At 36.2% G+C, this 15,587-nt stretch overlaps 1 protein-coding gene across 5 annotated transcripts in view; it reads left to right on the top strand.

The window, feature by feature from the left end:
* SLC9B1 (solute carrier family 9 member B1) overlaps positions 1-15,587 on the top strand; it is a 143,657-nt gene that overhangs the window by 67,048 nt on the left and 61,022 nt on the right. For 3 of the 5 annotated variants that reach the window (XM_055111670.2, XM_055111672.2, XM_034958952.3), the window contains exons 4-6: positions 899-1,069; positions 3,556-3,698; positions 5,021-5,148. In XM_055111670.2, coding sequence (XP_054967645.1) covers positions 899-1,069; positions 3,556-3,698; positions 5,021-5,148 — 442 coding nt within the window. The remainder of the gene's footprint in view (positions 1-898; positions 1,070-3,555; positions 3,699-5,020; positions 5,149-15,587) is intronic. The other 2 variants (XM_034958953.3, XM_055111671.2) reach the window with 1 other exon arrangement.

The following is a 15,587-nucleotide window of genomic DNA, read 5'->3' as shown; positions in this document are numbered from 1 at the left end:
TCCTACACATAATCTAAGATACTTTATATTTATTCCCACAAAATCTAGGTTCATTTCTTCCAGCCATTACCTCCTCTAATACATTTATGCCAAATATCAGTTGAATTATCCTTTCAATACAAAGATTTAGTAGGTTCCTCCTAAAAGATTTGGCACCTTGACACTGTGATCTTCAATAAGGTTGTGAATTCTTATCACAGCCAGTCATCCTCTTATTTTCCATCCTGATGAAAAAGCTATTTTAAAATATAAAATGAAGTAAATCTCATCATATTGCCATGATGTTTTTAACTATCATATATTATAATGGTTAGCATTTTCCAGAGTTCACATATAGGTTTTTTTTATTTTTTTATTTTTTTATTGAGACTGAGTCTCACTCTGTCACCCAGGCTGGAATGCAGTGGCACAATCTTGGCTCACTGCAACCTCCACCTCCCGGGTTCAAGCAATTCTCCTGACCCAGCCTCCCATGTAGCTGGGATTACAGGCATGCACCACCACGCCTGGCTAATTTTTGTATTTTTAGTAGAGACGGGATTTCACTGTGTTGGCCAGGCTGGCCTCAAACTCCTGAACCTCATGTGATCCAGCCTGCCTCAGCCTCCCAAAGTGCTGGGATTAAGGTGTGAGCCACTGCACCTGGCCCACATATAGGTTTTAAATATTTTTAAAGTAAAAACACTTTGTTTGAAACCTACTTCATAAATTGACAGGTTATTTGGAATATATGTTAAGCAGATATCTCTTTCACCAAACTAGTAAGCAATGTTGATCTATACCATGTATCATTTTATAAAACTGGCTATTAGTATATATGATAAAAGAGAATTGATCCTTTGTTTGTATACATCTATGTGTATGTAGATATATAGCTGTACACTTTTTTGTATTTCAGGAGTTATACTGTTTGTGATATGGTGTATGACCTGGTCAATCTTAGGCTCTGAAGCTCTCCCTGGTGGAAATTTATTTGGATTGTTCATTATTTTTTATAGTGCCATTATTGGGGGAAAAATTTTACAACTTATTAGAATACCTTTAGTGCCTCCACTTCCACCTCTTCTTGGTAAGTATATAATTAGCTCTCTTTTCTTTATTATTGACTATATGCAAATGTTGAACATTTTCTTGTTGAATTAGTTATAATTCAGAAATATTTCAATGTAGTATGTTTTATATAGTTTCTTCATGTATGTATTTACTGTATGTGTGTGTGTGTGTACAGCTCCTTTATAGATGCATTTATTTCTCTCTCTGTCTACATATATACACACAAGTTTTATCCAAAATTTATTTTTAAAATAAATTTAATATCCTTAGTACATTATTCCTGTTGCTTTATTGTTTAATAAAATCTTTAAAAATTTTAGATTCACGGGGTACATATGCAGGTTTAGTACATGGATATATTGCATAATGGTGAGATTTGGGCTCTAGTGAACCCATCACCAAATAGTGAATACTATACCCAATAGGTAATTTTTCAACCTTAACCCTCCAACCCTCTCTCCTTTTGGACTCCCCAGTGTCTATTATTTCCATCTTTAGGTCCATATGTACCCATTGTTTAGTGCCCACATATAAGTGAGAACATGTGGTATTTGATTTTTCTGTTTCTGAGTTATTTCACTTAGGATAATGGTGTTCAGCTTTATCCATGTTGCTGCAAAGGACATGATGTCATTCTTTTTTATGAATGCATAGCATTCCATGGTGTATATGTACCACATTTTCTTTCTTTAGTCATTTAAGTTGATTCCATGTCCTTTTATTGTGAATAGTGCTACAATGAACATATGTGTGTATATGTATTTATGGAAGAATGATTCACATGTTGAACCATCCTTGTATTTCTGGAGTAAAATCCACTTAACTATATTATCTTTTTGATGTACTATTGAATTCATTTTGCTAGTTCAGAATTTTTGCATCTATGTTCATCAGGGATATTGACCAGTAGTGTGTGTGTGTGTGTGTGTGTATGTGTGTGTGTGTGTGTATGGCTTTGCCTGATTCGGGTATAACTGTGATACTAGATTCATAGAATGTGTTAGGGAGGGAGTCCCTCCTTGATTTTTTTGGATTAAGTTTCAGTCACCTTTGGCCCTGAACTAGAATAAGTGGATTGTACAATGAATAAATGAATGAATACAAATTATTGTAAAATAAAATTTTGTTAAGTATATGGTAACCATACAAATGCATGACAATAGACAATGTGATATGAAAACTCTCAGCCAGCCTACCATATTTGTGATTGTTTTTGAACTGCATAGTGGGAGGAGGTGCTCCTTACAATTTTCACTTTGTAAACATTTATTCTTTGATTTTAACCATCACCGCTATAACCACCATCACCGCTATAACCACCATCACTCATGGATTCACCAAAAATTAAGTAAATAATAATCTTATTTGTTTTTATAAAACTTTCTAAAGTGTATGTAGAGCTCACATTTATTTCATTGTTTAATACTAGAAGTGTTTTGGATCTTTATTTAGAAGTTTGGTGATGTTTTGTGACCGGAAATATGCTGTAGGAAATTGACTCTTGTTTATATCATTTAGCCTATGCTAAAATTGGTTTTGTTATATACCATTTTACTCAAAGTTGCCATTTCCAATAACCTATTGATGATGTTAAGTGAGAACTTACTGTATTCAAATATATCTAAATATTCAGGACAGTGGGCCAGGCACGGTGGCTCATGCCCATAATCCCAGCACTTTGGGAGGCCAAGGCAGGAGGACCACCTGAGCCCAGGAGTTCAAAACCAGCCTGGGCAATATAGCAGACCTTGTCTTTACAAAATATTAAAAATTTTTCTGGGTCTCAGCTACTCAGGAGGCTAAGGCAAGAGGAGCACTTGAGCTCAGGAGGTTAAGCCTACAGTGAGCCATGTTTGCATCACTGCACTCACCTTGGACAACAGAATGAGACCCTGTCCTCAAAAATAAATATATATTCAGTACACTGTCAGTAGAGATAATCTCTACATCTTATCTCTGCTGTCCCTTCTGTATCCACAATTTTCTTACAGCACCTTCTAAGTATTTATTGAATCATTTTCCTCCTCTCCAAACTTTCTCTTTTGCTCTAGCTTAGGCTATTTGTTTCCAACTTTTGCGTGGACTGTGGCAGAGCCTTCAATTTGGTCTCTGTCTCCAGTTTTATCCCAAACTAATTCACCAAGACCCTCACATAAAAAACGCAAGACTCATTATGTTACTTCCTGCCTAAAACCTTCCCATGGTGCCTTACTTTGCCAAAGTGGGGGGAGACCTTTCTATGATCTGGCCCATCAAGCTCATTCTCCTCCCTCCTTTCCTTGCCCTGTATGTTCCAGCAACACTAACTTACTTGTTGAACCCCATTTAGGTGTATTGTTTCTTATCGCCATTCCTTTATTCATGCTGCCTTCTCTACTTGCTTGTAACCTGCTCTTTACCAAAATAATGAGAGACATAGTGCATTAGAAAAGAAAGTAAACATTTCGTTTTTCTTTCTCAGAAAAATGAACTGTCATGTATCTTTATTTTCTTTCTTTTAAGGGATGTTACTGGCTGGTTTTACGATTAGGAATGTTCCATTCATCAATGAACATGTCCATGTTCCTAACACATGGTCTTCAATTTTAAGAAGCATTGCCCTTACCATTATTCTAATACGAGCTGGGCTTGGACTCGATCCACAGGTAGATTTACAATTACAAATCGAGTAAGGTTATTTCAAATATTAGAGGACGGTGAGAAAGAAAAAGAAGCAAAAATTTATTTTCCTGTTCCAAGTGGAGTCTGTAAACAAACCTAAGATAAAGAAAAAAAGGCCGGGCATGGCGGCTCATACCTGTAATCTACAAAAATTAGCCGGGCGTGGTGGCATTTACCTAGTAATCCCAGCTACTCGGGAGGCTGAGGCAGGAGAATTGCTTGAACCTGAGCGAAGGAGGTTGCAGTGAGCTGAGATTGTGCCACTGCACTCCAGCCTGGGGGACAGAGCAAGACTCTGTCTCAAAAAAAAAAACCAAAACAAGCAAAGAAAAAAACAGAAGAAAAAAAGACTGTATAGAAATGTTGGCACCCTAATTTCTATTTCTAGCCATCATTATCACTGATATGAAGAGAATTGACTGTGTTGTGAGGTCTTTATTAGCGATCTAATCATTTGCACAGAGATAAATGTCTCTTATGTAGCACCTATATTATTTGGGAGGCTCTTCTATGGAGAAGTATGTACTTTTCAGTTAACATAGGATAAGAAAAACCTTATAAAAGTCTTTTTCTTTTTTTAGGGAGATTAAGGATTTCAGTAATTTTTTTATGACATTTTCTCCACAGGATTATGTTCCTGATTATCTTTGCATTATTGTAAAATCCAATCTTTTAAAGCATTTCTTAAAATATTACATTCTAGGGATCATAAATCCCATCTATAAGAAGATGACTATTCATGAATATGACAGCCACTCAAATAAATGTGGCAAATGTGGTTTAATAGAAATAGCTCAAGAGCATAAATAATTATAGCCAATAAGATTATATTCTCCAGCAGAAAGTATGAACCAAGGAGAAAATTGAAAAGTTCTCCCTTTTAAAATGAATTATGCAGTTTTTAAGTTATTTTCTTTGGCATTTTGGTATTCTATTTATACTTATTAAGTTAATCAAACAGTTCATATCAAAAAGTTAATGGGAAAACACTAATAGGACACTACTATTATACTATTTATTAGGAAAGTTCAGGAAGGTAGCATTAGCTATTTAATCACAGTAAAATTGATCTTTTAATAATTAAAATATAATAATATTTTATAAAAGATGAAATTGTTTATAATCCAACCTATGATGACATATAAAATGTAATAGAGTTCAAAGTCCAGTGGGACAATCTGTTGAAATGAGATTTCGTTTAGTGAAAGCTTCTTATGAAAAAAGACTTTATAGTTTGACATTTGTTAAAATAATTTTCTTGTTGGCCATTGTAAATGTATCTAAGTGTGACTGTTTTGTGTTTCAGGCTTTGAGGCATTTGAAGGTCGTTTGTTTCAGATTGGCTGTAGGTCCGTGCCTTATGGAGGCAAGTGCAGCTGCTGTTTTTTCACACTTCATTATGAAATTTCCCTGGCAATGGGCATTTCTATTAGGGTAATTTCTTTCTCATTTTTTCTTATGAAAATATTCAATTAAGGATGCTTCATTAAAACTGTTAAAATATTCAGAATGTTGTATAGAAAAGCTCTATTAAAATTCGTTTCAGTGTTAAAATCCTTGGAAAGCAGTTGATTAAAAGCAGAGCCATGTCCCAAATTGTACGAAATTTTTTTAACAAACATTCATAGCCCCTAAATGTTTATCATCAAGAAAATTCACATGATCAATTTATTCCTTTTCATCTGTATTATAACATATCTGTATGTTTTAATCTATCTAATGGCCTCTTCCTCATAGCTGTATGTAAGTACAGTTGCACATTTCATATATATGTATGTGTATATATATAAGTATATTTGAGAAACATTTTATATAGACATAGGTGTATAAATATAAACTCTCCCATTTTAAAGAAAGCAAGCAAACAAAAACTCTTGCCGTATATCCAATGCCCCATCCATCTTTATCTACCATCCATTTGTCTTATGTTTGAATTCCTCAAAATAAGTCTGTAACTACTGTCTCTAGATCCTAACTCCTTTTCATTTCTTAATTCATCAACTTTTGTCTCTGCTTATCCATTCCAATGACACTCATAGCAAAGTTCATCCATTACATAGTTACTACAAAATCCAGTGAATTCTTAAATTAATGTTTATGATAAAATACTCAAATGCACTTTTATTTTAAAAATTAGAACTTTATAAATAAAGGAGGAATGACCTTAGAATATGCCTTCAAATCATAATGCCCATAACTCTACCCAAAGTGACAACTCTTAGGAGTTTTTTTCTTCTCCAATTTTTATTTCGGCTCAAGGGGTACATGAGCAGGCTTGTTATATGGATAAATTGCATGTCACAGGGGTTTGGTATGCAGATTATTTTGTCACCCAGGTAATAAGTATAATACCCAATAGGTAGTTTTTCTATTCTCCCCCTCCTTCCACCCTCCACCCTCAAATTCACCTAGTGACGATTGTTCCCTTCTTTCTGTCCATGTGTACTCAGTGTTTAGCTCCCACTTATAAGTAAGAATATGGGATATTTGGTTTCCTGTTCCTGTGTTAATTCACTTAGGATAATGGCCTCAACTCCATCCACATTGCTCCAAAGGACATGATGTCATTCTTTCTTGTGGCTGTGTATTATTCTATGGTGTATATGTGCCACATTTTCTTGGTCCGCAGTCTGATGTTCTAACCCTGAGATATACCCCCTCCTATGTGCCACATTTTCTTTATCCAGTTCACCATTGATGGGCATTTAGGTTGATCTCATGTCTTTTTTCTTTTTTCATTAGTTTTTAAGGAACAGGTGGTGTTTGTTTACATGGAAAATATTTTTAGTGGTAATTTCTGAGATTTTGGTGCACCCATCACCAGAGCAGTGTACACTGCACCCAAGGTGTAGTCTTTTATCGCTCACCCTCCTCCTACTCTTCCCCCTAAGTCCCCAAAGTCCATTGTATCATTCTTATGCTTTTGCATCCTCATAGCATAACTCCCACTTATAAGTCAGAACATACAATGTTTGGTTTTTTCATTCCTGAATTACTTCACTTAGAATAATGGTCTCTGACTCCTTCCAGGTTGCTGTGAATGCCATTATTTCATTCCTTTTTATGGCTGAGTAGTATTCTGTCGATGGTGTGTGTGTGTGTGTGTGTATATATATATATACACACACATATATATGTGTATCTATGTGTATATACACATATATGTGTATATACACATATATATACATATATACACATAGATACATATATATACACCACATTTTCTCTATGCATTCATTGATTGATGGGCATTTGAGCTAGTTCCATATTTTTTGCAATTGCAAATTGTGCTGCAATAAACATGCGTGTGCAAGTGTTTTTTTCATATAATGACTTCTTTTCCTCTGGGTAGATACCCAGTAGTGGGATTGCTAGATCAAATGGTAGATCTACTTTTAATTATTTAAGAAATCTTCATACTCTTTTCCATAGTGGTTGTACTAGTTTACATTCCCCCCAGCAGTGTGAAAGTGTTCCTTTTTACCACACCCATGGCAACATCTATTTTTTTTTTAATTTTTTGATTATGGCTATTCTTGGAGGAGTGAGATGGTATTGCATTGTGGTTTTGTTTGCATTTCCCTAATAATTAGTGATATTGAGGATTTTTTCATGTTTCTTGGCCATTTATATATCTTCTTTTGGGAAGTGTCTATTCATGTCCTTAGCACACTTTTTGATAGGATAATTTGGTTTTTTCTTGCTGATTTGTTAGAGTTCCTTATAGATTCTGGATATTAGTACTTTGTTGGATGCATAGTTTGTAAAGATTTTCTCCCACTCTATAGGTTGTCTTTTTACTCTGCTGATTATTTCTTTTGCTGTGTAGAAGCTTCTTAGTTTAATTAAGTCCCATCTATTTATCTTTGTTTTTGTTGCCTTTGCTCTTGGGTTCTTGGTCATGAAGTCTTTGCCTAAGCAAATGTCTAGAAGGGTATTTCCAATGTTACCTTCTAGAATTTTTATAGTTTCAGGTGTTAGATTTAAGTCTTTGATCCATCTTGAGTTGATTTTTGTATAAGGTGAGAGATGAGGATCCAGTTTCATTCTTCTACATATGGCTTGCCAATTATCCCAGCACCATTTGTTGAATAGGGTGTCCTTTCCCAACTTTATGTTTTTGTTTCCTTTGTTAAAGATCAGTTGGCTTAAGTATTTGGCTTTATTTCTCAGTTCTCTATTCTGTTCCATTGGTCTATGTGCCTATTTTTGTACCAGTGTTATGCTGCTTTGGTGACTATAGCCTTATAGTATAGTTTGAAGTCAAGTAATGTGATGCATCCACATTTGTTCTTTTTGCTTAGTCTTGCTTTGGTTATGCGGGCTATTTTTGGGTTCCACATTAATTTTAGGATTGCTTTTTCTAGTTCAGGGAAGAATGATGATGTAGATTGCTTTTGGCAGTATGGTCATTTTCACAATATTGATTCTACCTATCCATGAGCATGTGATGTGTTTCTATTTGTGTCATCTATGATTTCTTTCTGCAGTGTTTTGTAGTTTTCACTGTAGAGGTCTTTCACCTCCTTGGTTAGGTATATTCCTAAGTTCGTTTGCTTGGGGTTTTTTCTTTGGTTTTGTTTGTTTGTTTGTTGTTTGTTTGTTTGTTTTTGCAGCTGTTGTAAAAGGGGTTGAGATCTTGATTTAATTCTCAGCTCAGTCACCATCGGTGTATACCAGTGCTACTGATTTGTGTACATTGATTTTGTATCCTGAAACGTTACTGAATTCATTTATCAGATCTAGGAGCTTTTTGGATGAGTCTTTAGGGTTTTCTCATTATATGATCATATCATCATGAATAGCAACAGTTTGACTTCCTCTTTACTGATTTGGATGCCCTTTATTTCTTTCTCTTGTCTGATTGCTCTGGCTAGGACTTCCAGTACTATGTTGAATAGAAGTGGTGAAACTGGGCATCCTTGTCTTGTTCCAGTTCTCGGGGGAATGCTTTCAACTTTTCCCCATTCAGTATAATGTTGGCTGTGGGTTTTTCTTTCTCTCTCTCTCTCGGGTTTTTTTTTGTTTGTTTGTTTGTTTTTTTTTTTTTGAGACGGAGTCTTGCTCGATTGCCCAGGCTAGAGTACAATGGCCCAATCTCAGCTCACTGCAACCTCTGCCTCCCAGGTTCAAGCAATTCTCATGCCTCAGCCTTCCAAAGACCTGGGAGTAGCTCCCCAAGCTCGCCAGCATCTGTTACTTTTTGACTTTTTGATAATAGCCATTCTGCCTCCTGTGAGGTTGTATCTCACTGCAGTTTTGTTTTGCATTTCTCTAATGTTAGTGATGTTGAATATTTTTCCATATACTTGTTGACTACGTGTTTGTCTTCTTTTGAGAAGTGTCTGGTCCTGTCCTTTGCCCATTTAATGGGGTTGTTAGGTTTTTGCTTGTTGATTTTTCTAAGTTCTTTTTGGATTCTGGATATTAGACTTTTGTCGAATGCATGGTTTGCAAATATTTTCTCCCATTCCATAGGTGGTTTGTTGATGATTTCCTTTGCTGTGCAGAAGCCCTTTAGTTTAATTAGATCCCATTGGTCAATTTTTGTTTTTGTTGCAATTGTTTTTGGCGTCTTCATCATAAAGTGTTTTCCAGAATTGAAATTTCCTAGGATATGTCCAGAATGGCCTGTGTCCAGAATGGTATTTCTTAGGATATCTTCCAGGGTTTTTATAGTTTTGGGTTTTACATTTAAGTCTTTAATCTATCTTGAGTTGATTTTTGTGAACGGTGAAACGTATGGAGTCCAGTTTCAGTTTTCTGCATACGGCTAGCCAGTTATCCCAGCACAATTTCCGAATAGGGATTCCTTTCCCCATTGCTTGTTTTTGTCAAGTTTGTTGAAGAGTAGATGGCTATAGGTGTGCGGCTTTATTTCTGCGTTCTGTAACCTGTTTCACTGGTCTATGTCTGTTTTTGAGTTCCTTATAGATTCTGGATATTAGTACTTTGTTGGATGCATAGTTTGTAAAGATTTTCTCCCACTCTATAGGTTGTCTTTTTACTCTGCTGATTATTTCTTTTGCTGAGCATAACCATGCTGTTTTGCTTACTGTAGCATTGTACTACCGTTCGAAGTCAGGTAGTGTGATGCTTTTGGCTTTGTTCTTTTTGCTTAGGATTGCTTTGGCTATTTGGGCTTTTGTTGTTGTTGTTGTTGTTTTGGCTCCAAATGAATTTTAGGATGCTTTTTTTAATCCTGTGAAAAATGTCCTTGGTAGTATGATAGGAATAGCATTGACTCTGTAAATAGCCTTAGGCAGTATGGCCATTTTAACAATATTGCTTCTTCCTATCTGTGATCATGGAATGTTTTCCTTTTGTTTCTGTTGTCTGATTCTTTGAGCACTCGTTTGTAATTTTCATTGTAGAGATATTTCACCTCCCTGCTTAGCTGTATTCCAAGGTATTTTGTAGTTTTTTTGTGGCTATTGTGAATGGGATTGCATTCTTGATTTGGCTCTCAGCTTGGATGTTGTTGGTGTATAGAAATGCTACAGATTTTTGTACATTGAGTTTTGTAACCTGAAACTTTGCTGAAGTCATTTGTCAGATCTGGGAGCTCTTGAGAGGCTACTATGGGGTTTTCTTGGTATAAAAGTGTTTCACCTATGAAGAGGCATAGTTTGGCTTCCATTCTTCCTATTTAGATGTCTGTGTTTCTTTCTCTTGCCTAATTGCACTGGCTAGGACATCCAGTACTATGTTGAATAGGAGTAGTGAGAGTGGGCATCCTTGTCTTGTTCCAGTTCTCAAAGGGAATATTCCAGCTTTTTCCCATTCAGTATGAAGTTGGCTGTGGTTTTGTCATAAATGGCTCCAATTATTTTGAGGTATGCTCCTTCAGTAACTCATTTGTTGAGGGTCTATATCATGAAGGGATGTTTTTATTTTTAGTTCTATTATATGATGAATCACATTTATTGGTTTGTATATCTTGAACCAAACTTGCATCCCAGGGATAAAGCTTACTTAATCATAGTGGACTAGCTTTTTGATATGCTGCTGGATTCAGTTGGCTTGTATTTTGTTGAGGATTTTTGCATCTATGATCATCATTGATAACTGTCCTGAAGTTTTCTTTTTTGTTGTGTCTCTGCCAGGTTTTCATATCTGAATGATGCTGGCCTCATAAAATGAGTTAGGGAGGGATCCTTCCTCCTCATTTTTTTGGAATAATTTCAGTAGCATTGGTACCAGCTCTTCTTTACGCTTCTGGTAGAATTTGTCTGTGAATCTGTTGGGTCCTGGGCTTGCTTTTTTTTTTTTTTTTTTTGGCTCAGAGACTTTTTATTACTCATTCAGTTTCAGAACTCATTTTTGATTTGTTCAGGATTTCGGTTTCTTCCTAGTTCAATCTTGGGAGGTTGTATGTTTCCAGAAATTTACCCATTTCTTATAGGTGTTCTACTTTGTTTGCATGAAGATGTTCATCGTAGTCTCTGAGAGTTTTTTGTATTTCTGTGTGGTTGGCGGTAACGTCCACTTTGCCATTTCTGATTGTGTTTTTTGGATCTTCTCTCTCTTTTTTTTTTTTTTTCCTTATTGGTCTAGCTAGTGACCTATCCAATTTATTTATTCTTTCGAAGAACCAGCTTTTAGTTTCATTTATCTTTTGTATGGCTTTTCATGACTCAATTTCATTCCATTCTGCTCTGATTTTGGTTATTTCTTTTCTTCTGCTAGCTTTGGGATGGTTTCCTCTCGTTTTTCTGTTTCCTTTAGGTATGATATTAGCTTGTTAATTTAAGATCCTTCTAACTTTTCAATATGGGCATTTAGCACTATAAACTTTTCCCTTAACACTGCTTTGCCTGTGTCTTAGAGAGCCTGGAATGTTGTATCTTTGTTTTAATTAGTTATAAAGAATTTATTGGTTTCTGCCTTAATTTCATTGTTTACCCAAAAGTCATTCAGGCACAGGTTGTTTAATTTCCATGTAATTGTATGGTTTTGAGAGTTCGTCTTAGTGTTGACTTCTATTTTTATTACACTTTGGGTCCAAGAGTGTGGTTGGCATGATTTCAGGGGTTTTTTTAAATTTATTGAAAATAATTTTAGACTGATAGTGTGATCAATTTTACAATATATGCCACGTACAGATGAGAGGAACATATATTCTGTTGTTGTTGGGTGGAGTGTTCTGTAGATGACTGTTAGGTCCATTTAGCCAAGTGTTGACTTCAAGTCCTGAATATCTTTGTTCATTTTCTGTCTCTATGATCTGTCTAGTACTGTCAGTGAGTTGTTGAAGTCTCCCACTATTATTCTGTGGTTATCTAAGTGTCTCTATAGGTCTCTATGAGCTTGTTTTATGAATCTGAATGCTCCAGTTTTGAGCACATTTATCTTTTAGACAGTTAAGTCTTCTTGTTGAATTGAACCCTTTATCATTACGTAGTGCCCTTCTTTGTCTTTTTGATTGTTGTTGGTTTAAAGTCTATTTTGTCTGAATTAGGATAACAATGCTTACCCTTTTTTGTTTTGCATTTGCTTGCTAGATTTTTTTCCATCCTTTTACTTTGAGCCAATGGGTATCATTGCATATGAGCTGGGTCTCTTGACAGCAGATACAGTTGGGCTTTGCTTCTTTATCCAACTTGCCATTCTGTGAGTTTTAAGTGGAGCGTTTATACTGTTTACATTCACAGTTAGTATTAATATTTATAGCTTTGGTCCTGTCATTATGTTGTTAGCTGGTTATTATGCAGACTTGATTGTGTAGTTACTTTACAATGTCAGTGTTCTATGTACTTAAATGTATTTTTGTGGTGGCCATTAACAGTCCTTCACTTCCACGCTTAGCACTCCTTTAAGGACCTCTTGTAAGGCATGTCTGGTGGTAACAGATTCCCTTAGCATTTGTTTGTCTGAAAAGGATCTCACTTCTCCTTCAATATGAAGTTTAGTTTGGCTGGATATTAAGTTCTTGGTTGAATTTTTTTTTTTTTTTTTTTTTTTTTTTTTGGTGACAGAGTGTTGCTCTGTCGCCAGGCTGGAGTGCAGTGGTGCTATCTCGGCTCACTGCAACCTCCACCTCCTGGGTTAAGTGATTCTCCTGCCTCAGCCTCCCGAGTAGCTGGGACTACAGACACGCACCACCATGCCCAGCTAATTTTTGTATTTTTAGTAGAGATGGGGTTTCACCGTGTTGGCCAGGATGGTCTTGATCTCTTGACCTTGTGATCCACCCCCCTCAGCCTCCCAAAGTGCTGGGATTACAGGCATGAGCCACCACACCCAGCCAAGTTTTTTTGTTTTTTTTTTTAAGAATGCTGAAGGCCAGGCATGGTGGCTCATACCTGTAATCCCAGCACTTTGAGAGGCCGAGGTGGGCAGATCACGAGGTTGGGAATTTGAGACCACCCTGGCCAATATGGTGAAATCCCGTCTCTACTAAAATTACAAAAAATTGCCAGGTGTTGTGGTGCGCACCTGTAGTCCCAGCTACTTGGGAGGCTGAGGCAGAAGAATCACTTGAACCCGGGAAGTGGAGGTTGCAGTGAGCCGAGATAGCACCAGTGCACTCTAGTCTGGGCAACAGAGTGAGACTCCATCTCAAAAACAAAAAGAAAGAATGCTGAATGTAGGCCCCCAATTTCTTTTGGATTGTAGAGTATCTTACAGTTCCACTGTTAGCCTGATGGGATTCCCTTTGTAGGTGACCTGCCCCTTCACTTTAGCTGCCTTTCATGTTTTTTTCTTTCATGTTGACCTTGGAGAATCTGATGACTTGGGGATGTCTTGGGGATGGTCATCTTATGTAGTATCTCACAGGGGTTCTCTGCATTTCCTGGATTTAAATGGTGACTTCTCTAGCAAGATTTGGGAAATTTTTGTGGGCAGTATCCTCAAATATGTTTTCCAACTTGCTTATTCTTTCTCCCTTTCTTTGAGTGATGCCTTGAGTCATATGTTTGGTCTCTTTACATAATCTCAGATTTCTCAGAGGTTTTGTTCATTCTTTTTTGTTCTTTATTTTCATCTGACTGAGTTGATTCAAAGAAGTGGTCTTTGAGATCTGAGATTCTTTTCTCAGCTTGGTCTGTTCTGCTGTTAGTACTTGTTATTGTATTATGAAATTCTGAGGCGCATTTTTCAGCTCTATCAGTTTAGTTTGGTTCTTTCTTAAAATGCCTATTTCATCTTTCAGCTCTTATGTCATCTTATTGGATTCCTTAGATTATTTGGATTGGATTTTGACTTTCTTCTGAATCTCAATGATCTTTGTTTCTATCCAGATTCTGAATTCTATGTCTGTCATTTAATCCTGGTTAACAACCATTGTTGGAGAGTTAGTATGATTGCTTGAAGACAGGAAGACATTCTGGCTTTTTACATTGCCAGTTTTTGCACTGGTTCTTTCACATCTGTGTGGGCTAAGGTTCCTTTAATGTTTTGAGTCACTGTCCTTTGGATGGAGCTTTTTCCTTTTTTATATTCTTTAATGCCCTTGAGGGTTTGACTGTGGCACAAGGTAGGTTCAGTCAAATGGCTTCATTTCTGGAAGATTTCAGGGGGCAAAGGCTCAGCTCAGCACTCCTGAGCTGCATGCTCTAACTTTGCAGGGCTGGTACCATACCCACAGATTTGTTGTCTGGCCCTTCAATGTTAAGCACTGAGGTGTTCCCAGTCCACTGGCAACAACACTCTGATGGGGTGTGCCAGCCAGAGTGCTTCATTGTAGTGATTGTAGCAAGGTCCCTACTCACACATATGTGCCAGCAGCAGCAGCACACAGCAGGTATGCCTGTGTTGGCAGGGGTGCAGTGCCGGCAGGAGTGGGATGGGGTTGTTCTGCATACTTGCATGGGCCAGCCAGGGCAATGGTGCTGTGGGGTGCACTCATGTGCCACTGGGGACAGAGTGGCAGCATCTTCGTGAGTTTTATGTTACCATTCTAGATCTTTAAAAATAATGTTCTGGACTTCTAACAAATGTATTTGTGAACCCAGAGAAAAAAAGAGTATTATTTTGTGCATTTTTACTTAATCATACCCAAGAAAATTTTACTTTACAATTTGTTCTTTTCACTTAACAATAGTCTTGAGGTTTATCCATCTCAAGATGGATACACACGTAGTTTATTCCTTTTAATTGTATAAGACTACATTGTATGTCAACAGCAGATTTTATTTACAATGTTATAACAAAAATAGCATTTTATTTGTCTCATTTTACATAAATATAAGTTTGTCTAGAATAGTTACCTGGGTTATATGCATTTTTAGTTTGATATACACTGCCAAAATCCCTTCGGTATGGCCACTTTAATTTGCCCTAATACCAATAGCTTATGAGCATACCTGTTGTTCTTGAAAATCCTTGCAAATCCTTGATATTATTAAATTTTATAATGTTTTCACATCTGATAATTGAAAAAATGGCATATTTTTGTTGTTTTAATTTGCATTTCTGTGATTATTCACAAACTTGAATATCTTTTATATATGTGTTGTCCTTCAACTTTTCCTTATCTGTAACTAGCCTGTTCATATCCTTTGTCCATTTTTTTGTTGAGTCTTCAACTTCTTTATTAATTATATCTGTTATATGTATTTGTAAATTATATGTATTGCAAATATCACTAGATATTTAATTTTGTTTGTGATGATTTTTTTTCTCTCTAAGAAGTGTATTTTGTTATTTTCAACAGACAGAATTGCCAATACACAACACCGTTCACTTGACTTTGAAAATGAAAAAGAAAAAAAGGGGGAGAAAGAGCAGAATTGCTTTTGAAGTAGTACTTTATTGTAGTACTTTTGAAGTTGCTTTTGAAGTACTACTTTAATATAATTGAATGTATCAAAATCTCTTTTTATGTCTAATGCCTTTGTATGTATCATTCAAAAGGTCCTTTTTACCTC

This window comes from Pan paniscus, chromosome 3 (genome assembly GCF_029289425.2).
Source record: "Pan paniscus chromosome 3, NHGRI_mPanPan1-v2.0_pri, whole genome shotgun sequence".
Taxonomy (NCBI): Eukaryota; Metazoa; Chordata; class Mammalia; order Primates; family Hominidae; genus Pan; species Pan paniscus.
The sequence above is the reverse complement of the archived record's forward strand: the minus strand, read 5'-3'. Positions and strand labels throughout refer to the sequence as shown.